Consider the following 23,390-nt stretch of genomic DNA (forward strand, 5'->3'; position numbering starts at 1 on the left):
TGACAATTGCTGTGTTCATGAGTCAAACTAAGGTTAAGTCTGCACCTCAAGCTAAACAGGAGTTTAAGAGACTAAAGAAGACCAACATAGGAAAAGCAAAATAGCAATAGGGATAGGCCTAAAATGTGGAGGGTTAAGGAACATAACATCAGGTTGGTCTGACTAAACCCTATGTTTGTTTCCTTTATACATAAGGTAATACAGTAAATGTACATACAGTAGGTCCTCCATTTGACTGGAGCATCTGCTACAGCTACTACTGTTTAAGCCATCATTACTTTAAAAATGTTTACACACATTTCATACTAACATTAGTCCTGGGTAATTGTTTATCTATATCTGGAGTTTAGACAATGCATATGATATAAGGTTGGTTTGCATAGTAAAACTCATTAATCTCTGACGAGATTGTACAGTCTGGTTCTAGTTGCTTTAGATGTGTCTTCCAATTTTGTAATCTGTATGCTATAGTTAAAATAATAAACTAATTGCTGTTTACTATATACCGTGTTATTCTGCACACATTAAATTACATGTATTCATCCCATCTTCTAGACAGTTTGTTTTACCTTACATAATACATTCATTGCTGTAGTTCATAGTTTTTATAAGTGGAATTTCTTTGTAAACATAGAAATGAAAACTGATTTCATTGACCGCAGTTCTCACCCAGACGAGTGGAATGAAAATCAATAGATGATATAATTGTTTCCCTTTTCCTTAAAACTTGAATGTTGGAAAAGAAAACTGCCTATAATAAAATTAATCTTGAAATCATGTTTGACGCATTTAAGCAACTCAACCTTCGTGTGCTTCTGGTTTACATTTTGACAGTCATCTTACCACTACTTAACATTAGTAGCCTACCTACTAAAAATAAAGTTTATTTTAAAGCTTTGTAAAAGTTTTAAGTTTTTATAAAACTTTTTAAAGCTTTGAAGTCAATTAATGAGAGAAAACTGAAAATAAAAAATAATTTTACTTTTACATTCATTTTGTAAAAGTATGTATGAGAATATTCATTTACAGATCAAAAAGGACAACTGGATGATGGATAGATGACTTGATAAGAGGGAGGCATGGTGGTGCAGCAGTTAGTATTGCTGCTTTGCAGTGTAGGGACCCTTGGTTCAATTCCTGGGTTGTTCAAGTTTGTATGTTCCCCCCATTTTCTCATGGGCTTCTACCGGGTGCTTCAGATTCCTCCCATTTCTGGGAAACCTGGCCCTGGTGTGAGTGTGTGTGTGCATGTTTATGTCTGAGTGTCTACGACAGACTGACGTCCTTCCCATGGTATATCCTGACTTGCGCTTGGTGCTTGCCAGAAGAGGCTCTGACTCTCCCGTGACCATATATTGTATAAAGCAGTTAGGAAATGGATGCATGGATTTTATCTGAAATAGATTAAATTATATTTTAAATTCCACCCATCACCAGAAATACCACAAGAACACGGGGAGAACATACAACCTTGAAATCCACACAGATAGCACCTCAGGAATTGAACCCAGGGCCCGACTGCTGCAAGGCAACAATGCTAATTACTGCACCACCCAGAATTTTGAATTCTGTATTTAATTTTTAATTCAAGGATTCATTCATGCTTTCAAATACAACTTTATTGTTAACATTTTCTTATACAAAAGATTTACAGAATATATGAAAAAAGCAAAGAATGTGATTAATTAGCACAATACACAGCATTTCTTTGGTAAAATCTATTTCTCATTTAAAGATGAAAAGGAACATTTAAAGTGCTGGAGTAATTTTTCCTCTATTAGTTCTATTTAGCCAGAGTTTTCAAAAAATATACTTGGAAATCACTTGCATTACCAAGCTTGTCCATGCACAACAACAAGTGTTTGGTCATATTAAAACAGCAGTCAATACTACAAAATCATTCATTCACTTAATATGGAATTGCCTATAGTAAACAATATAGACTTTTTATGTCTAAATGCAGCAGTTATGTATGTCTAAAGAACTTGCTTCACAATTCTATAGTAATAAATAAGGACTTCTTCCTTCCATTTTGTGTCAGCTCACTGTCAAGTTAATCTATGTGAAGATGGTGCAGGAGCTGTACACACCCACATAACATGGATTTACAAGAGATTCACAAAAAATATATAGGGAGTTCGGAAAGCTGTTACTCTTGTTCCATAATGTTTGTTCTGCGACAGAATAAATTCCTGCAATGTATTGTACACTATAACGAAAGCAAGTTCTTCATTTGACATGCTAGAGTTTACAAATTATAGTAAATCTGAAAAGTTATGGCATTGTTTAGACAAGCACAGCATGCTGAAAAATTTTATTCACCCTGTATTAAAAAAATGTTTGTGGGACCTCATGCATTCAATATGAGTGTTATAGAATTACTGTAAGATCGAGCTAATTTTCCAAACTTAAACATTTAAAAAAATAAATAGGATCCAAATATAATAAAATAAATCAACTGTTAAAAAAGATTGTCCTTTGTCAATTTGCCACATGCTATAAATTCTAAAGTGCAAACTGAATTAACCAGCTCATATCAGCCTGAGTCCAGTCAAACCTTATTCTAGTTTATTTGCATCAGCCATCGGATCATGTTGCATAGCATCTTCAAACAGGAGAAAAATCAAAAAGAAAATTATCTGATTCCATGAACTAGAGGTTAAACTTCCTTTTTTTATCTTCTCCAGTAATAAGCTCAGATATCTAGAATCTTTGCCAATACTTGCCTTAAATCTTTTAAATGTCATCCTTACAGCAATGTTTGTTTGTGAATTTATTTTTCTTATATTGTTCTCTCATAAGAACTTCATAACCTTAGAAAGACAGTACTTTCTTCTAAAATAAATATTACCAATTTTCACCACCATATCTTCTATCCAGAATGATCCCCCTTTCTTCAGCCTTCAGATGTTATTTAATCTCATTACAAATGACAGGTCAGAGATACCTTGGTAGTGTAACTGGGAGCAGTATCTGAAACAAAATTAAAACAGTCATGTATTAGCATTTTTATCCTTATCTATATGGCATACAGATTCCTTACTCTTTACAACATTTTAAGGCACAGTATATGTGCCATCAAGTTAAATATTAAATAATTAGCATTTTGAACCTCCAAACTATATGTAAAAATTTTACATTTTACAATTTTCTACCCAACAAACTCTATGCAGGAGACCCTGTGTAACAGTTTGAAAGTAATAATTTTATAGTTTAATCAAATTCTTAAAACAACAAAAGAAGTCAAAAATATAAATAAATAGCTTTCTTAATATTTTGATGTTAGCTTGCCTTGCTAAGGAAGTAATAACACTAGCAGAACTAGAGCACTGACAAAACCTCTGAAGGATCCACAAAACACAAGTACAGAAAGCTTAATGCAAGTGTTTATTACATTCGAGTTATAGGCTGTCTGGATCAGTTGGGAGATATGTGAGGTATGCTTTGAAAAACCAATGATGCGAGCCTCGCTTCTAGCAGACCCATGATAAAGGAGAGTCAAGGGCCAACACCGCACCACATTTGGATGCCGTCAGGAGGATGGAGAGAACTGGATAGGGAGAAAACCTGTTCTCATCATGCTAGGCCATGGGCGCTAAGGGCCGCGTGGCTTAAAAACGAGGAGGCCCAAACCCAATAAAAACATATGCCATCTGCTCACACCTACAGGGTGAGTTACCATCAGTAACCTGGGTGGCTTTTATGGGGACACCAGAAGGAAGGGATGTGGAAGGGAAAAACAAAAACAAAGATATGATGGGACATTAGCTGTAGTGGGTTGGATGTTCAACCTGAAGTGGGGAGAAAGGAAGGGGGGGATGAAAGCAAAGGGAATGCAGAGAGAAGAAGAGGATGAGGGTTTGAGTACAGTTTGTGGAAGATTATTGAAAAGGCTAATAAATAGTGTGTTATGCCATGGCTTGGAGATGAAAAGGTCATGGCCAGATGAGGGCAAAATGGATGCCTACTGTATGTAAGGCACAGTGCAGGGGATGGAAAGGTTGGCTGGCTACAGAGCTAAGCAAAAGGCTGATGCAGATAACTGAGACTTGTGCAGGTGAGGGGTGATGAAGAGAGCCAAGGCCTTGCAGACAAAGGTTGACAGAGAAAGTTGAGAACTGAACAGACCCACAGGACTGCCATTGTCCCATTGTGGATTCAGAAAACTGGGCTGGCGGGATCAGATTTCAAGGGAATAGTCACAGACTGCCATGATCTCTGGTTAACTGCCACAGTATCTGGTTAATGCAGACAATGAAATAAGCTTGCTTCATATGCGAAATGCAACTCTTATCAATAAAAAGTAACAATAACACGGCACAAGGCCAGTGGTGAGCAGGGGTTAAATACCTGGATTGGTTGTCTTTACTTTCCTTTGAAATGAATTACAAATATGCAAGGGAAATGACCCAAATCGGCCATATTAATTTTCTTATCCCACTTACTATTCTAAAACCGAGATTTTAGTTATAAGTCTGGTTAGAACCCATAATGCATCGCATGCATTGCAGAACACCTAATGCATTGCAAGCAACATACAATTTAAGACAATACTTGGTAATTTATTATATTTAATTGCTTTGTTGCTGATTTGCTGCCAAAGTACTTATGTATTACATACAACATTTATATTATATATTATTAATATATTAATACTATATTAATAGACTATATTAATAGTGCTGCAAGTACTTACAGTATTTTTTATTTTTGAATTGAATACCCTCATGCTTTGCTGCAAAGTGTTTGCTTACATCATTAAAAAGAATGCAACATTTAATGTTGTTATAAGATATGTTACTATGTCAATTTTTTCTGCTTCGTATTTAATGTCTTTAATATATATGGAATAATCTGTAATTAGATTTCTCATTGTAAACAATCTGTTTATGTTATTATTGTGTGTTAGTACTCTACACTGGCATGATCAATAAACACATTTAAATATGTGGTCTTAGTTATTGATAAGTCTGTAATTACACTAATAGATTAAGATTCAAGTTTCAATTCCTTTTAAAATATGAAAGGTAATATTGCTAGCTCAGCATTTTGTCACTTTTGAAAAAAAATGCACATCTGGTGATTTATTACATTTTGTTTGGGATTGTCTCCATTATAGTACATCAAAGGTAGTAACAAACAGAGGGACTTAAAACAAAAATAAAGTCATCCTGAAAAGCGTATTTTGGCTAATCTGCAAAACAGTATCACAGTGGCTGAATTAAACTTTATATCTGAAACTTTTTCAAAGGTTCTAAAACTGTTTCACAACAGTTTTCTGTCTTTACAGACACCAGAAAAAGTCCTAAGAACACAAGAACACAAGAAAGGATGCAAATAAAAGCAGGTCATTTTGATCACCTAGCCCATTTGGATTCATTAAGTGATTTAAGGATCTCATCCAAATGTTTCTACAAATAAGACAAGCTACCAGATTCTACAAATGGCTGATGCAACAGAGGTATCTAGAGCTTGGCTTAGACCACTGAAGGCAGTGTGTAGTCACTTCACAAACAAAAAACAATGTCAACATGGATTTCACAAATAATTAGAGAAGGTGATTTCTCACACTATAAAAGACAAATAAAAGTGACATAGGGTACTCCCAGAGAGTAAGAATGGTAAAAGGTAAATGTTAAAGGGTAAAGGGTAGAGTCTCTGCTGAAACAAAATAACAAGTTGTAAGAAAACGATCAAGTCTTTACTACTTCAAACCGAGAGTTAAAATATGCCAATATCTGCTGTGTGCAATTTGTCAAGACGATTTACTCTTGACCTTAGAAGATCCAAAGAGAATCTCATACAGTAGCCTGTTATATGGTATAAACCTACAACCCTTTGTATATTGAAGTTTGTCCTGTTCTCAGGTTTTAATACCTTCATTTGTGACTGCTGGTTTGGGAAAAAAGTCTATAGGATTGACTATTAATTCCTTTTAAGAAAATGAATAATTGGATCAGGTTTCCTAAAAGCCATCTCTGGTAAATAATAACATCAATAACATCAAAGACTAAAAATATTTGGTTTGTTTAGCTTGTCTGTAGTGGACATTCATTTCAGCCCAAAACTGTTGCTCATCTCTAAATTCCAGAGCAGCAATTTAGTTTTTGTAACTTTGTCTCCACAAGGGTATATGATATTGTATATAAGGTTTTACTAGAGCATTGTACAATTTTAATATAACTTGCATTTATTTAAATTCTATCATTTTAACTATATATCTCTAAATTAGCTTGTTTGCTTCCTACACATACTCTAGCCTGCAAGATGAATGAAAAATGAAGCGTCTTTGTATTTTTCGTACATTCTTTAAAGTTGGTTTAAAATTACATTTAAGAATTTATGTTTTTGCTACCAGAATTTGCTACCATATATTTATACCAATCTGCCAGTTGCCAGCTCAGTTCTAAATTTGCTCTGAATATTTTTGATGTTTTTGCAGCCTCTATAGTGCCTGATATTTCACCTAGGTGGCATCATCGGCAAATTTGACTAATCTACTATCGATACCAGAATTTTGATTATTGATATTTGACTTAATGAACTGTAACAGCAGAGGTTCTAATACAGATCCCCTGTGATACTCTACTAATTACATCACTCTGAGTATTCACTCCTGTGTATGTCTATTCTTTGCTTTCTATCCATTAATCATTTCTCAATTACTTTGATTGCTTATCTCCAGTAAATTGATTACACTTTATTTAATTTATTCTGGGGAATTTTATCAAAAACTTTCTGAAAATCAAAACTTAGCATATCATATACTCTATTTGTGTAGATTACCTTTTTGCTTGTTCAAAGGTGCTAATCCTCTAGGTTAGTTCTAACTGTATTCATAATATTTGATGTAATAGATGTAGGAATTAATATGCAATTAATGGAATTATTTTGCTGCCCTATTTATAGATGTGCATAGCCAACTCAGTTAATTTAAATTTAAACAAGCTTATAAATTATTATTTTCAAAGTCTTAATTTCTGTTACATTTAAAATGCATTATTATTTACCTAATTCTTTAAAAATTTAATTCTTTAAAGTTATGTTTTTAATTAAATCTAATAAATGTTTGAGTAGATTTCTGTTTTGAGGCATGAAAATGTCAGTTGAAGACTTATTTGGCAGTACAGATTAATTTTTGGCATAGATGATCTCTACAATGAACTTCAGAATTGAATATTATTCTCTGTCTTGTTCCATTTATTCTTGCTTCAGAGTATCTTGTTCAGAGTTACAGTAGATGAGTAGAATCATGCTGTAATGGATATTGCTCCCTTAGGATGTGACTAGAGAGTTTGACCATGCTGAAAACACTTTTCATACACAAAATCATTAGAAATAGCAGCTTGACAAGGGTAACAGCAGAAAAGAAAGTAGAATAATAATGACAAAATATTGTTAACACTACATAGCTTGGACAGAGCACAATGTGGATCAGTATTAACTACCATAGTGTATCAATATTCTTAATTTCAACAGATCATACAATTCCAAAAATCAATAATAAAAAATGACTGTGATGTTACGGTGTGTGTGAGGGGTGCTGTCAGTTATGGACATTAAAGTTGGTACTGTTATATATGCTATATATACATATATGTTATATATATATACGTACATATGATCTGTGAATCTGTTTTTAAGAGAAAGCTGATGACCACACAGCAATAAGATTCTTAGTCAACTGGCTGTGTAGCCTGGTTTCAAAGAATGCTCTCAAATACATGGTTGGAGTCTATTTTTAATTTATTTTGTAAATTTATTTTTTAGAAACCAAATACTTATTCTTCCATGTATAATTCCATCGTAAAAATATGGCAAATGAAATAAAATGTAAAATGGTAGATACAATATTCTCAAAAATCATGTTTCTAAATGTTGCCTATGAATCCTATAATTTTCTGCTGCTTTAAAATATTTTACCTCTGTTCTTAAGAGTTTCAACATATGTCTGCATAAACTCTTTCTCCTTTTCCTTCTGACTTCTGTCTTCTTCCTCAGACTCATCTTCTACCTTCCCTTCCACAGAATCAAGAGGGTTATCAAACAGGCTGATGAATCTGAAAGTATTTTAATATAAAGAGATAAAGAAAATAATACTTTATGTTAAAGGAGATCCAAAGGTTCCTTTATTTATAGTGTTACATTTTAATATTTTATAAAAGTATCAGTAATAAAACAGATTTAGCAACACAGAAAATACTCATTCATATTCATGTAAAATTTTTAATAATCACCATGCTCTGAATCACTTACTTGGCAATGAGGTCATGATTAGTACTTAAAATGCAATATTAGGATGAATACAGTTTAAGCACATGCATCTAATCAACCCAGTAAGAGTGTAGAAGTGCTGAGAAGCATAAATGATTTGAAATAAGGTGAATGCTAATGTGTCCTTTAGAAATATTTCCACTCAAAGAGCTTCTAGGCACCACTGTTAAATTATATGCCCATGAAGTACTCTTCTACTTCTTTATGTAGTAGTTTACTGCGCCTCACATTATATTTCAGTAGTCTTTACCACAGGGCACAACAGAGTGGTTAAATAATCTAATGCTATCATACTCCACAAACTAGTCAATTCAAAAAAGCAAGTATAGATACAGTATATTAGATTAAATGAAATACTATCTGTACATTATTAACATATCATCAAGTTTGTCACATTGCCTAAATATTGCACTTATGCTGATATGTGTTGCAATAGCTAGTATAAGTTGTGATCATACTATTACATCACAGCTAGCATCATTGTGATTATAACAAAACAATATATAGATTTACATGAATAATGTAAGGCCTACATATTATGTTAAACTAATAATTTGGATCCAAAACCATAGAAAAAATCCTTTCTATATTTATCCTTATAGAAATGATTCTCAAAGAGCTTTAGCTATTGTATGATACACAAGATTTGACATTTCTAAGGTTTTATCATGGAGTCATACTGGTAATGGTCTTGTGATCCTAGTACAGCAATGACCTTTTCTGGTGGAAGGATTTCTGGTCAGCATTTGATCATTTTCTAAAGGGTAAAACACGTTTTGTAAATTATGTTTCATCATGAGTGCCTGCACCCAGTAATTGAGAACACACAATGGACTATTATGGCTTTGCTAAAGTATTGTTTAGTGTAAATTGATATAATAATGTATAGTTGTCAAAAATGAGTTGTCAATCCTAAATAAGTCTTTTTTTTTTACTAAATAAAGAAGATTGATAATAATTGTAAGATTGGCGATATAAGTTGTATTCTATGCTTCAAACTGTGAGAATCATCAAATACACTTCTAAAACACTTTGACCTTCCATTTAATCACATTTTACAATGTAATGCAACCCAAACTAAATCTATGAATATCAGGACTCAATGCTCAAATGCATTCGTTTTATGTAGGCTCATACTGAAAAGAAGTCCTTTTTTTCACTGTACACAGAATTGCTAAATTGAAGTTAATGTTAAGAAGAGTCACGGGCAATGCTGTAACAATATGCAGTTGTTTTACTCATTTATACTCTTCAATGAGAGACCTGGAAAGACAGGAAAAAACATTTCTGTTTGCTGTGTTCCTGTTAGTAGAAACCTATATACATTTAATACAAAGCTAGCAGTTTGAAATGTTTTCTTGGCAGTAAATAAAGAACCTATAGATGTTATTGATCACCTATTACTTTATATGAATTCAGATATGAATTGTTTACTGTTGTATCTCTTAAACATGTATGTTGTGCTATGGCTGAATCTGGACCCCGGTGTCCAGGCCAAATTTCCCATTGGCCCTTACCAATCATGGCCTCCTAATAATCCCCATCTATGAATTGCCTTCATTATTCTGCTCTCCTCCCCACTGATAACTGATGTGCTGTGAGCGTTTTGGCGCACTATGGCTGCCATCGCATTATCCAGGTGGATGCTGCACATTGGTGGTGGTGGAGGGGAGTCTCCATTACCTGTAAAGCGCCTTGAGTGGAGTGTCCAGAAAAGTGCTATATACAGTAAGTGTAGGCAATTAATAATAATAATAATAATAATAATAATAATAATATTATTATCACCATCTTCAATTGTTCCTTCTTATATTTCCTCATATAGGTTAAGTGGCTAATTCATACCATGGACCTATACTTCATGTACAATTTATTGTGTAGAAAGTGACTCTCCAAGCATATAAAATGTTTAGTATCCAGTAGTAATAAAACTACAAATGCATAGTTTAACCCTTCTATATAGTTATAGAAGCTAACTATAATGTATAACGCTTACAGAAATCTTCATGTTTAATTTTGGTATAATGTAAACTGCATATCTTCTGCTCAGTCAATGTAATCAGTCTTTTTTACATCTATCAGCTATTTGTTTTTTTTTTCTATGCTTTATTTATGCTCCAAGCCATGTATCACAACTAACAGAAATAAAAGAAAATGTGTTTAGTTTCAGACTTTCTTAAAGGCCACTTTGCCCAAGAGACAAAGAAGTAATTGTTACAAAGCAACAGCAAAAACAAATGTAAGAACTGAGAGTAACTGTCCTTGTGAGTATTTCCTTTCATTCAAATCACTGGAACTGCCTTGGCTCGTGGCAGATCTGTCATAGTAATGTAGAAATGAAAGCACAAAGGCTCCATCCATGTATTGCACATGTCAAACTGTCATTTTAAACTCACAAATCAAAAACTGAACACCAACTAATATCATGTAATTATGCTATATATACTGTAAAATCTATTTCAGTACACTTTTATTATTTCAGCTATAAAATAAACTATAATTGTTATAAGACTCCTCTTTGCATTTTTTGCATTGAAACTAGCTTTTTCAGCACCATAAGGGGAAATGTTGGCAACACTAATGCCAGACAAAGAACAGCACACTAAACCCAAAGTATGTGACAGGATTGATGTCTTGATTAATTGATATGCAGGGCTGGTTTCTTATAATTTTGCCCTATATCTATTAAACAATTCCCAACCAATACAAGTCATCTTTTGATTTCAGTGATAACATTCCTCATTCTGGGGTGTTACAGCCTTGTAGATTCTTTACTCAGAGAGTAATGGGGGTCAGGAATAGACTCAGTGGGATCTGTTAAACATGTCAGTAAAACTCTCCTGGTACTGTAGGAAGGTATCTTTTATGACACATGAAGCTACACTGGAAGGAGAGAGTTTGAGATTGAAAATGTAACATTATCTAAACTGCAGTTTTGAACATCTTATGTTGGAGTTTTATTTTGCGCTAGATTTTCCTTTTCAGAAAAGGGTTTGTATTCCTGGATCAGTAAGATACTACCACAGGAACAATTCATCATCTGGCATTTGTAACCTTTTATGTTCTCAGGAGTACCTTGAACCCCTCAATGGCTAAAGACCAGTGAACAATGGTAGTTCAGACTACATAAGATATTTAAGGCATTAGTATAATCACTGAAGTTATAAAGAAGTGGAATGAACTCAAGAAGAACTAAGGCTCTAGTAGAGTAAACACTCTATTGGATCAATATCAGTTTGCATATAAACACAGAAGGGGCACCAATGATATAATGCGTCATGTTGTTAAACACTTAGAAGACCCCAATATGTATGCCCAACTGCTGTTTGTTGATTACAACTCTACATTTAATACTCTGCAGCCCCTTGATTAGCAAGCTGAATCAGATATCCGTTAATCCCATTATTATCAGATAATATAATTAATTTTTAACAAATAAAAAACAGTATGTCAAAGTTATGATTTATTAGTACAGGTGCCACCCAGGGCTTTTGTGAGCTCACCAATTCTATTCACACTTCGTATAAATGAATGTACAAGTAGTAGTCAAACAACTACTGTATATTGTTAAATTTTCTGATGATACGGCTAAGTTTGGCTTAATGTACAGTATATAGAAATTACTTTGTCTATCATGTGGCAAACATAACCTGATTTTAAATTCCAGCTCTTGGTGACCATTCATATGCAGTGATTCACAGGGAACTTATTACATATTATTTACTATTAGTACTTATTAGTTATTACCGTATACCGTATATCATATATTATTTACTATTAATACTTTACTATTTACTATTAATACTTCTTGTTCACAGCTCCCTTGACCGCCCTCAGCAACCTAACATTTAACATATCTAGCTTATTCAAGGCCCCTCAGGACAATTTCGGATCTTTCAGATGACATCTTGTACCTCCAGCAACCTTATTTACTGTATATCTTGCAGTAAATGCCCAGCCATCTACACTGGGGAAACAGGAAGGAGACTTGGAGACCACTTCAGAGAACATGTTAGGGCTGTAAAGATTAAAGATTTCTCCAAGCCTATTGTTTCATATTTTACCTCTGATGGCCATGATCACACTAATCTCTCCGTCTGTGTTCTCAAAGATGGTTTTCCTAACTCCTACATCAAAAAGACTACAGAAACTAAAATTATCCTGCAGCTAGGATCACACCTTTCCCCTTCTCTCAACAACAGACTAATTTTCTTCTAAATTCTCTCTATTCATTGTAGGTTTCATTTCACACCTCTCTTCACCTATCCTGACTTCACACTACCTGCTTGGCCACTGTCCCCTGCTCCCACCTCCCACTCCTCCTCTCTCCCAGCTTTTGTTCTCCTATGCTACTTTACCTTTGCTAACTGCCCTGTCTTTCTCACATCTGAAGAAGGCTCCATGGCTGAAACGTTGTGTTTTCGTTCTTCTCTTTTCAGCATGGAATAAACGCATTACTTGTTCCTTTGCAGCCTACGTATGCTGACACAGCTACTATTAACACTTATTAGTAATTATAAGGATTTAGGAATACATTCAACCCACAACTTCAAAATTTACAGTCATCACCAGAAAATAAAAATATTGAAAAAAAGATCTGTTACTCTAATGATTTTCCGAAAAAAATCATCAAGCATGCCCACAAGAGCTATTTGTTGAGCCTATATACAGTGGTGTGAAAAAGTGTTTGCCCCCTTTCTGATTTCTTATTTTTTTGCATGTTTGTCACACTGAAATGTTTCAGATCATCAAACAAATTGAAATATTAGACAAAGATAACACAAGTAAACACAAAATGCAGTTTTTAAATGAAGGTTTTTATTATTAAGGGAAAAAAAAATCCAAACCTACATGGCCCTGTGTGAAAAGGTGATTGCCCCCCCTGTTAAAACATAAATCAACTGTGGTTTATCACATCTTTGGAAAGCTGAGTTCAATTTCTCTAGCCACACCCAGGCCTGATTACTGCCACACCTGTTCTCAATCAAGAAATCACTTAAATAGGACCTGCCTGACAAAGTGAAGTAGACCAAAAGATCCTCAAAAGCTAGACATCATGCTGTGATCCAAACAAATTCAGGAACAAATGAGAAACAGAGTAATTGAGATTTATCAGTCTGGAAAAGGTTATAAAGCCATTTCTAAAGCTTTGGGACTCCAGCAAACCACAGTGAGAGCCATTATCCACAAATGGCGAAAACATGGAACAGTAGTGAACCTTCCCAGGAGTGGCCGGCCGACCAAAATTACCCCAAGAGCGCAGCGACGACTTATCCAAGAGGTCAGAAAAAACCCCACAACAACATTCAAAGAACTGCAGGCTTCACTTGCCTCAGTTAAGGTCAGTGTACATGACTCCACCATAAGAAAGAGACTGGGCAAAAATGGCCTGCGTGGCAGAGTTCCAATAGAAAAACCACTGCTGAGCAAAAAGAACATAAAGGCTTGTCTTAGTTATGCCAGAAAACATTTTGATGATCCCCAAGACTTTTGGGAAAATACTCTGTGGATTGACGAGACAAAAGTTGAACTTTTTGGAAGGTGTGTGTCCCATTACATCTGGCGTAAAAGTAACACAGCATTTCAGAAAAGGAACATCATACGAACAGTAAAATATGGTGGTGGTAGTGTGATGGTCTGGGGCTGTTTTGCTGCTTCAGGACCTGGAAGACTTGCTGTGGTAAATGGAACCATGAATTCTGCTGTCTACCAAAAAATCCTGAAGGAGAATGTCCGGCCATCTGTTCGTGACCTCAAGCTGAAACGCACTTGGGTTCTGCAGCAGGACAATGATCCAAAACACACCAGCAAGTCCACCTCTGAATGGCTTAAGAAAAACAAAATGAAGACTTTGGAGTGGCCTAGTCAAAGTCCTGACCTGAATCCGATTGAGATGTTGTGGCATGACCTTAAAAAAGTGGTTAAGGCTCGAAAACCCTCCAATGTGGCTGAATTACAACAATTCTGCAAAGATGAGTGGGCCAAAATTCCTCCACAGCGCTGTAAAAGACTCATTGCCAGTTATCGCAAACGCTTGATTGCAGTTGTTGCTGCTAAGGGTGGCCCAACCAGTTATTAGGTTTAGGGGGCAATTACTTTTTCACACAGGGCCATGTAGGTTTGGATTTTTTTTTCCCTTAATAATAAAAACCTTCATTTAAAAACTGCATTTTGTGTTTACTTGTGTTATCTTTGTCTAATATCTCAATTTGTTTGATGATCTGAAACATTTCAGTGTGACAAACATGCAAAAAAATAAGAAATCAGGAAGGGGGCAAACACTTTTTCACACCACTGTAGTCATCGTATTTACTTTTATTTAATGTTTTTAAACTTATATTCAATACCTTGAATTACCTTTGACAATACTCGAATTTGGTTTTACCCTCTACTCAAAATCCCTAACTATTGCTTAAATTATGAGTCGACAGCATACATAGACTCTAACCTGAGCTGGACTACTCAGGTTGAGAGTGTTTGCTTGAGAGTTCATAAGCATTTGTTTTTTTCTGAACAGTAAGAGTGTTTGGAGTTGGATGGAAAATAATGCTCTTCTTTTACCATGTTGTTATCTTACTAGATATGATATAAAAGTGTGTTTTATCAGTCCAATTAAGACACAAAATCACCCATCTTGTCCAAACAAAAATTAAGGTTATAGGATTGAAGCAGCACTCCTCCTTGCAGACAATTTTTGAACAGTCCATGATTTGACAGGCAGAAAAGATTGTATCAGATCCTTTTCATATTGTTAATTCTGAATATCAACTTCTCTCTGGAAAATGTTAGGATTCATAAAAGTAGATCAAATTGATACAGATATTCATTTGGTCCCTTATCTATTAAGGCAGCTAATACAAAAAAAGGGTAAGGGTAAATGCAATTGGGTCACTATTTAGTATAAACCATTTGTGCTGTAACGAATTATGTATGTGTAATTTGTCATGACTTTTTTTAATGAGTTATACATGTGCAATAGAGGTGATGTGTAATGTTTTGTGATGTATTCAGATGTACACAAGCAAAGTCCATAATTTTTTTCCCCTAGGGGACAATAAAGTTTATCTTATCTTATACGGTAAGTAGAGCCCAGACTAAATCAAAACCACCCACCAACTACAAATTATCAAGTTAGATTTTTAAATTGTGTTTACATCAGGTAATATGAAACAGACAGTTCGGAAGGTCACCAACAATTACAGAGTTTATAGTTACGATTGGTGAGTTGTTGAAAATTGTGATTTAAATTTGGCCCAGGAGAGAGGATTATTGCTTTTGATCAGCATGTATCTTGCAGATGGGCTCAGTTTATCTATATTCAAAACAGAATAATGAAAGATATATTGATACAACACCATTACTCTTGGTAACATGTGGTCATGTTGATGTTTGCATGTGACACCTGACAAACCCATTGTAATGGGGAAAAGTGAATTGCTGTATTTGCATTTTGCATTGTAATTTACATTTGGCTCCACACCCACATGCTCCTAGCAGGTGTTATGCTAAATACTGTCATTGTGAGACATGTCTCTCACTCATACCTACACGAAAATACATTCTTCTAATTTATGACTCCTGGTACCTCTCAGTTTTGTCTCTGAAATTTTAATTTTGCAAATATTTTTCAGGAGTTCAGACTGTTTTCTTTTGAAATTGTCTATGTTTAGCAATCCAAAACCAACAAAGGACTGTATGGCATCACTTTCAGAGTTTATTATTGGGAATGATGTTTGGATATTTTGAGATATTTAGACAACTTATCCTATGAGTGGAAACTTTTTAATTTAGCTTTTTAAAAAATAACACTAAAAAAATAGAGTTATCAAAAGAGACACTATCTAGCAGAGACAGAGTTTTAGGTTAGGGTGGAGACTGGGAAAGGCATTAGAATCTAAAAACAAATCTTGTAAAAACAGGAATATGTGATGATTCATCTTTTCTAATGAGTTCATTTGACAGCCAAATTGGTAACTAAATTATCTTTGCCATACACTGTCCTTCATCCTGTTCATGGCTTAGTATATCTAAAAAATGGCCTAATTATTTATTAAAATAGTATACTTTATTATACTTTATTCATGAAGTTATTAAAATATGCCTAGGGACATGCAAAGTAACAATGAGTTATTCAAAGCATAAGTCAAGTGTATAGCTTTCAAGTATAATTTTAAAATTTCAAATAACCCTTCTTCTTTAATTTGAACTGATTTTGTTTTCAGTAATCCATTTATCCAATTTTATGACAAAAAAATTAAATCCTGGTCTTCAAGATCATTGTCTGAAGCACTTATTTTTCTTTAAGTTTGAATAAATGTAAATCAGTACAAAAAGTCAAATTTTAAATTGCATTTAACAAATATCAAACTGATAGATCAGACATATCTTTCAGAGAAACAGTTTTTTTATTTAACATTATCACAAATACAAACATATTGAAAAGAGTATTGCTTCTTGTGCAATTTTAAAAAGCTTGCAATCATATCATTTTAAAGGCTAACCTTTAGGGATTTACCCTGGTCTATATTTCCACAAAGGAGAAAAAGAAGACAGAGGTAAGGACTAAAATTAGCACCTGTGCTCCAAAAGCCTGCCTCTTACAAAGAATATTAGGAAGAATCATACTGAATATCAAAGGTTTGACTGTTCTATTAATATTGTTAATAAAAATATAATATAGTTATCCTTCTTTTTCAAAAAACTTTTTCATTAGTCACTATGAGTGTAGATGAACATGCAAATGTTAACAGACTGGAACTCCCCTTCAGAAGTAGCACTCTAATTTTTATATTCAGAAAAAGTGAAGGAACATTATCTGGCATCAACGAGATCCCTGTCCATTTGGGATTCCCAGAACAAACCTTTCCACATTTTGATTCCTTGCTAAATTTTCTGAGAAACTCTATCCATTTTTGTATGTGTATGCATGCATAAGGGTCAAGATACAGTATGTTTTTCCACTCAAGCCATTTTAGGATTGTCCTGGATTTTGTAAGGAAATTACAAAACTGTAGCAAATGATGCACTGGATTAAAAAACTTTCAGAACTGATCAGTTGGTATTTTAGTATTTTAGAAATATTACAATTCATTCTAGTATTTCTCTGAAAAGAAACAATACAAAACCAAGTAATACTTACTTAATTTTGGGGCTGCAACAGATGGCTGTTGGCATGCTGACCAGATGGTCTCCACTTACAACAATCATAGAGAGTGTTGATATATTACACAATGAATTGGGCAAGTACGTCATTATGTTCTTCTGGAGGAAAAAGGAATTTAATTCTTGCAACCTAATGATAATAAAATAAAATCACAGTGAGATTTAAAGGTTAAGGTGGGAAAGCCGATTTTTTATTTTTAATATTAAAGGCTATTGAAAGTAATACATACAATTCAAAACCTTTATTGAATGAATTCACATTTTTATCAATATTAACACAATGCCATTCAATAATAAAATGATAATTGTGACATATATTTTATGCAAAGAGAAGGGTTTTGACGTTAAGTGGTGTGCAGTTTATGTTGTCTATATTTGTATTTAATTGTATTTGATGAGAATAGTGTTATCGTTATTATTGGTCTGTGGTTTACTTGATTGCATTGTGTATTTGTATTATTACCTACAGTCCATTAGCCATAAGAAAATAATTCACTTTTTATGTTACTCTTAACCCTTTGTCTTTCTGAACTTTTTTTCCCATGGGGACTCATTATTTTTACACCTTTTCACTCAGGAAAGAATCAGCAAGAAACATCTGTAACGATTTTCTGTCTCCTGGGTATTTTATATAACAGAAAAGACTGATTCTCAATTATGCAGCATTGAGGGAGCAACATTACATTTAGTTTTTATTTGTTAAGTAACCGTGAGGCAAAATTCAGCAACCTATCAACAATATGCCACTTATCCTGGAAGCATAGAGCACAGGGCAGGACAAAAAGATTGCTCTCTCTCTCTCTCTCTTGCATGGGCAGTAGTCCATTGAATGGCCAATTAGAAAGGGGCTATTTAGTACAGTCAATCAAACCGCAACAACATATCTTTGAGGGATAGGAGGGAACCACAGCAAAAATCAGTAGAAATCCATGTATACAAAGACATTCATATTCTACACAGATAGACAACAAAGGCAACAAAATATGATTCAAAAGGTTTACTAACTCCCAATAATTAAATGTTTTAAAAATGTTTACTGAGTGCTTAGTTTGGCTTAACCCACTTGGCTGAGGGCCTACTCCCTGGCCACATGACAAATCATACTTCCATGCAGAATGAGGAGTTGACCAAGAGGTGTCTATAAAGGTGGAGCTGGGGGATATAGGATGGATGTAAAAGACTAATGCAAGGGAAAAAAGGCTTATGTATGGTATGTATAGTTTTATTAGTTAGATAATGACATCAGAAATGATTATAAAGGTGACTGGTGAAAGTGAGGTTGGCTGGTATCATCCCTCCTTAACTGCTGTTGTCTGGTTTGGTCGAACCAAATAGAATGTATCTATCAGAGTTGTATCTATTAGTTTGTAAGATTACTTATGTTAATCAAAGCCATTCAGTTGAGCACTGTTAGAAATATATAATTTCCTCTCAGTCCAGAATGTAAATGTTCTGTACCATTTACTCATCTGGCCATTTCCTGAAGTAAAAGTGAGCAGAATAAAAGAACAAGATAACTGTTTTTCACTCAAATCTTCAGTTACCTGTCAATATCTTCTGGTAGCTCTTTCAACAGATTATTGCTGATATCAAACCACTGGAGTCCTGACATCCGGAGAACACAGACAGGTATTGTGTGAAATTTATTGGCCGATAAATCCAAGTATATGAGTTTTTTCAGATTACTGAGCTGAAATGTCATCAATAAGAATAATTATTTACATTGTTAATAACATTTAAACTTGTGGTATGCTTATGTTCACAGTGAGGGACAAAGGCTGAAATATATTAATTACTTAATATAATTTGTAAAAAGCTCATTTTGAAGGATCAAGAGATTATTTCTGTGTAATTTCATTTACCCTTAACAGAGAATAATCACACATTCTGGTGAGTTAGGTTTAGTAAACGTTCTTAAATACTTTAATATTAAGAGGAATCCAAGAGTAACTATAATAAAAATGTATACATGTTGCACAGCCTACAAGTGATATTGTTTTTTATGTTTATGTGGACATTCTGTCAAAATAATTGTGTCAGATGCAGGTATAACATCTGAAACAATTCAAAATCTGTTGTTTGGAACCTATACAGTACATTAAATTACCCCGACATCAGAGTTATTCCCATTTAGATATAATTTACATATAAACATAAAATGGCATTTGACATGATGTACTAACATTTGTAATACTGGTGTACTTTGTAAAAAGACAGGCCAACAGTAAACTTAAATGCATTTCAATTGCAAAAACAATGAATACCTACTGAAAAAATTTTTGCTTCAAAGATGCCTTTAAGTATGATTTTTTTACATTCATGTTATTCGTTTAAGGAACACATTAACCGTGTGGCAACAGCAGCTGAGATTAATTGACAGATGCTTCCAGTAGCAGTTTAATTCTTCAGCTGACTGGAAGGACATCATGATTTATGGGAGGAAATATTAGCCACATGTAGTTTTACCTTTTGCTGACACTTACTGATAAGCCACACTAGCTTTTATATTTAGTGACACAATTTTTTTCCTCACTAGTGAATACAGCGATTAACCACAACAGTATGAGAAACAACAACAAAGGAGTCAGAAATAAAATCATGGGCCAGCAATTTGCTTACTATACTGTAAAACTAGTCACTTGCTTTATTACAATTGCTGTCCAGTGAAACATTAAATGGAATATTAAAATTCATAAGCTATCTTTGAACATAATATATAATATTACATTTCAAAGCACACAGATGGATTTCATAGAAACCTTTAAAATGTGATTTACAGTTTACTGCAAGACTAACAGTTAATCCATACATGGAAGGGAAGCTCTACATCAGAAAACATTTTTAGAGAAAAAATTAATGCTGCATAATTTCATATATCAGTCTCTCAATTACAAAAGAGCACAAAACAGGGTACTTGGTCATGCAGTAAATATTTTTCAGCAAGCTTTTAAAGCTTCCAGCTGAAGCTTTCAAGCTGGCTTCACAACATTTTTTTTTTTTATGTGAAACACTCAATATTATTTTCTATGCATGTTAAAAATGAAAATTATTTTCAAGTAAGCCTTGGCAATAAAAAGAAACATTATCACCACACAAGACAGAGAAACATGCAAAATGGCAGCAGCTGTTGCCTGAATAAATACAGAAGGGGAAGACACTTGCCTTATCTGTCACTGTATCTGGAGTTCATTTCAAAACCTCTCTTTGCTTCCTTAAACTAAGCGGGAAGTGAGATTTATTTTGGGGGGAGAGCGCTTTTCTTTAGCCTGTCACATTCATTCCATAAATACTGAAAATGTACCCTAAAGACAGATGTTGTCCATAAAGATTGATTTTATGTGTAAGATAGGTAGATATGGCTATGGGATTTAACACCGTCTGATCAGCTTCCAAGTAAAACCAGAGCAGAAAAATGAATATGTTCACATTCACTGGGGAGTCACTGAAGGCTTCATTCATGATTACTACATACCTAAAAGGCACAGGATGAACATTTATGTGTGCAGAACTCTGAGAGGCAAACACAATGAAAATAAAGTATCTGTACTTTTGACACAAGTTTTCTTGTGGTAAACAACAAAAAACACATTAGTCTTTGCCTGCAATGGGCTTGGCCACACATTTTATTTGATGTTTTGCAAGAATACTATATGGTGTACTATACTGAAATGTGTAATTAATTATGACATATATTAATTTTGAATAATCTAAAAGCAGTATAATCCATTTGTTAATAATATTTATCACAATACAGGTGCATTATTGAAGTATACACACACAATTGTAAGGAAAACAAATTAAATCAAGATCAATATATATATATATTAAGTGCTTTTCTGAATCTAACCAGATTAACTCTGGGTAATATCATACATGAATCTACTGTACTTTGTTAGTTAAATTACAGTATTAACATACATTTTAGTAAAGGCCTCCTAGTGTAAGTAATTGATTATTCCCCATGTCATGTAACAAGTGCTCATGGTAATCCAAAAATTAGATTAGCATGAGGATGGTAGATTAAAGTATTTCTGTTTAATTGTAATTGGCTTCTATATCAAACCTATGGCTGTTAGACTCTGGTGACAGAATACAGTAGGGAATACTGTATGGAAATGAAAGACTCTTTCAGAACAGAAGCTAGGCAAATCAAAAATTGTTATTGATCAGACACAGTGAACAGTGAAGCGAAGAGAAATTGGATGTCTGACCTAAAAGTCATCAAGAAGGACATCAGAGGTCACATTTGTGTGTCACCCAAGCTATCTGTTATTTATAGATAATTCCGTGAACCAGAATTTTAGCAGGAGAGCCACCAGCAAGCCAAAGGTCACATAAACCTGATTATAATAGTCAGCTGAAAATGTGATGTAGACGAGCAAAACAATTAAGTAAAGCATTTCTGAGATAACAACAGGAAAGAAAGGTTTTAGTAGAAGAAGGAGGAAATGTTTATTCAATTAATACTTCACTCAGGTGGTTACAAAGGCAAACATGCCACAGGCATAGAAAACTAGTTCTAGTGAAAATGTAAACTGAAGAACTTTTAAACACTTGTAAAAGAAGGCAATTGTGAAGTTGAAAGAAAAGAAAAAGTCTATGAGAAACATAGTACAGTAACCGGGCATACCAAATCAACCTGTGTATCTTGAGTTTCGAATACTCTGAAAAAGAAATAAACCACAGATACAATGACCAATCTGTCAAGAACAAGTCTACCAAAAAAAACATCTGAAGCTGATGATGAAAAAAATATTTTTAAGAGCTGTCAAGGACAACCTTATAACAGCTGTCAGTGAAAACACCAACAAACTCCAGAGTGCAGGGATGAAGGTATCACAATCTCCAGTTTGCAGAACTTCAAACCTGATACCCTCAGCATCTTTTAAGAAATGTCTCAAAAAAACCAAACAGCTACTATAAAACCTATATGGGTCAAATTACCGTCTCTGACTTGTAATTTTTTCTACATTCTTATTTTTAAGTGGTGCGGTCTATCTACACCTTGCTTGTTTCCTATGGGAAATCCTTGGTATGATGGCAGTTGAGTGAATACCTCAATCATTAAAACTTTTAACATGTAAAGTAGGAGACATGGTTTTGGTAGGTTTCATGTTTGGCACTGTGACTACCAGCATATACTGTAATAGAACATTTCAGAGTAGTGCCAGTAATGATGAGCTTTAGGATACAGGCTTTGTCAGCACAATAATACTCCATGTCACAAAAAGTAGCATTGGAATAGCATTGGAAATATATCATGGCTTTCTCATTCCAGATGTTAATCACACTGGACATCATATGAATGAACTTAATGAATAAGAAAGTTACTTTCTCTGTCACTGAATAGTATTGCTCCATCTAGGGAGTAGAAATTGTATCTTTTCTAGAAATACTGCTGCAATTAAAGGCAACTTAAGTACTTTTGATGAAACTATGTCATAAACAAGGCCATTTGTTTCTAGTACAGAATCATCAATTGTAATGCTTACCAATGGAATACTTTCAAAACAGAAATAATAATATTATTTTAGGTGAAACTATTCTCTAGGCCATCTCTAATACAAATATTTTTGGAATATTTGGAGCTTGCTTTGAATAGATAAAGCACTGTAAAATGATTGCTTGGGATATTTTCAACATATTATTTCCATTTTCATGTATATTATTGCACATTTAATTAACAAAATTTATAAAGCTGTCTGAGCCTGTTTCCTGCGAACTAAACTTAGACAGTTTTTTTCAGATTCAGTAACTGAATGTGAGAGGAAAAGCTGATTCAAACAATTAGCCATCTGAATTTGACTTCTGTTTTTTAATAGTCACTACAAGGTTTCTACTGCCCCCTATAGAAACAAAATGAAAAATGAAGAATGGTATTTATCTAATGAGGATGCAGAAGTAACAATCTATTTAATAAATAATCTTAATGATGTTGCATCATTATTGGAATT

General features: G+C 34.0%; 1 protein-coding gene across 1 annotated transcript in view; it reads right to left on the reverse strand.

Moving 5' to 3' along the window:
- Positions 1-1,604: 1,604 nt before the first annotated feature.
- The window catches only part of lrrc2 (leucine rich repeat containing 2), a 30,528-nt gene continuing 8,742 nt past the window's right edge, over positions 1,605-23,390 (reverse strand). Inside the window, exons 6-9 of the mRNA XM_088911831.1 lie at positions 18,981-19,126; positions 17,414-17,566; positions 7,924-8,060; positions 1,605-2,973 (exon numbers count right to left, since the gene is read on the reverse strand). Of these exons, the coding sequence (XP_088767957.1) occupies positions 2,924-2,973; positions 7,924-8,060; positions 17,414-17,566; positions 18,981-19,126 (486 nt within the window). The 3' untranslated portion in view covers positions 1,605-2,923. The remainder of the gene's footprint in view (positions 2,974-7,923; positions 8,061-17,413; positions 17,567-18,980; positions 19,127-23,390) is intronic.

The sequence above is a fragment of the Atractosteus spatula genome, chromosome 3 (genome assembly GCF_055471065.1).
Source record: "Atractosteus spatula isolate fAtrSpa1 chromosome 3, fAtrSpa1.hap1, whole genome shotgun sequence".
Lineage (NCBI taxonomy): Eukaryota > Metazoa > Chordata > Actinopteri > Semionotiformes > Lepisosteidae > Atractosteus > Atractosteus spatula.